At 28.5% G+C, this 842-nt stretch overlaps 1 protein-coding gene across 1 annotated transcript in view; it reads left to right on the top strand.

Annotated features, from left to right (window-relative positions):
- Positions 1 to 482, top strand: part of LOC111813935 (COX assembly mitochondrial protein homolog) — a 3,415-nt gene extending 2,933 nt beyond the window's left edge. Inside the window, exon 2 of the mRNA XM_023706152.1 lies at positions 439 to 482. Within this exon, the coding sequence (XP_023561920.1) occupies positions 439 to 482 (44 nt within the window). The remainder of the gene's footprint in view (positions 1 to 438) is intronic.
- Positions 483 to 842: the final 360 nt, after the last annotated feature.

Here is an 842-nt window from a genome sequence, read left to right as displayed (position 1 = left end):
GTGTTTGTAAATAGGATATCATGTCTGCATCTTGTACAGCAATTAACCACTAGGAAGAATGTATGCAATGTATGAATTATTGAAACTGTCCTACCTATTTGATCTGAAACTGTCTGATTGCTATTTGTTTATCAATAAAATTATGGGGGAAAAATAAACAAATTCAGCAAAATGACAGGATATAAAATCAATACCACAATAGCATTTACATTATTAGCCAATAAAAATATTTTTCTTTCATAAATTGATTTTATAAATTTAATGTCTATTGTTATGTGAATGTGATAATATAAGAATTGTATAGCTAAAATGTATACATACATACATACATATACATAGCTTATGACTAACGGCTACACTACACTTTCTCATATACAACTTAAAGTAATAGTGAAATAAATCAATTAAATTAATTCTGATAGAAGTTCAAAAATAAAAAAGAATATAAAATGGAATACCTGAAAGAAAGGGAAGATTTCTGAAGAACTGCAATTCCTAGCAAGAAAAGATTACAGAAACTTCCTACAGCATGTAGGCAGTATTTGAATGTCAGGAAATCTAATTCTTTGAAATTATCTGAGGTATAAATCATGTGAAATAATGGGATTCAAGATAAGAATGTACTTTTCCTTTGTCTTAGTGAAACATATTACTTTTGTATGGAATAAAGATTTTTATTGCAAACATTTGATTTATTAAATATGCTATAAGATTAAATACTTAAATGAAAAAAAAAATAAAAAGGGAAAGGGCCACAGTGGAAAGTGATCAACGATGTAGAGTGTGCCTAAGGAGAGTCACATGGAGAGAAAACATTCTCTCAGGCTTTCACAGAGAGCACA

Source organism: Octodon degus, unplaced genomic scaffold, assembly GCF_000260255.1.
Source record: "Octodon degus isolate 3935 unplaced genomic scaffold, OctDeg1.0 scaffold00243, whole genome shotgun sequence".
NCBI lineage: Eukaryota > Metazoa > Chordata > Mammalia > Rodentia > Octodontidae > Octodon > Octodon degus.
The sequence above is the reverse complement of the archived record's forward strand: the minus strand, read 5'-3'. Positions and strand labels throughout refer to the sequence as shown.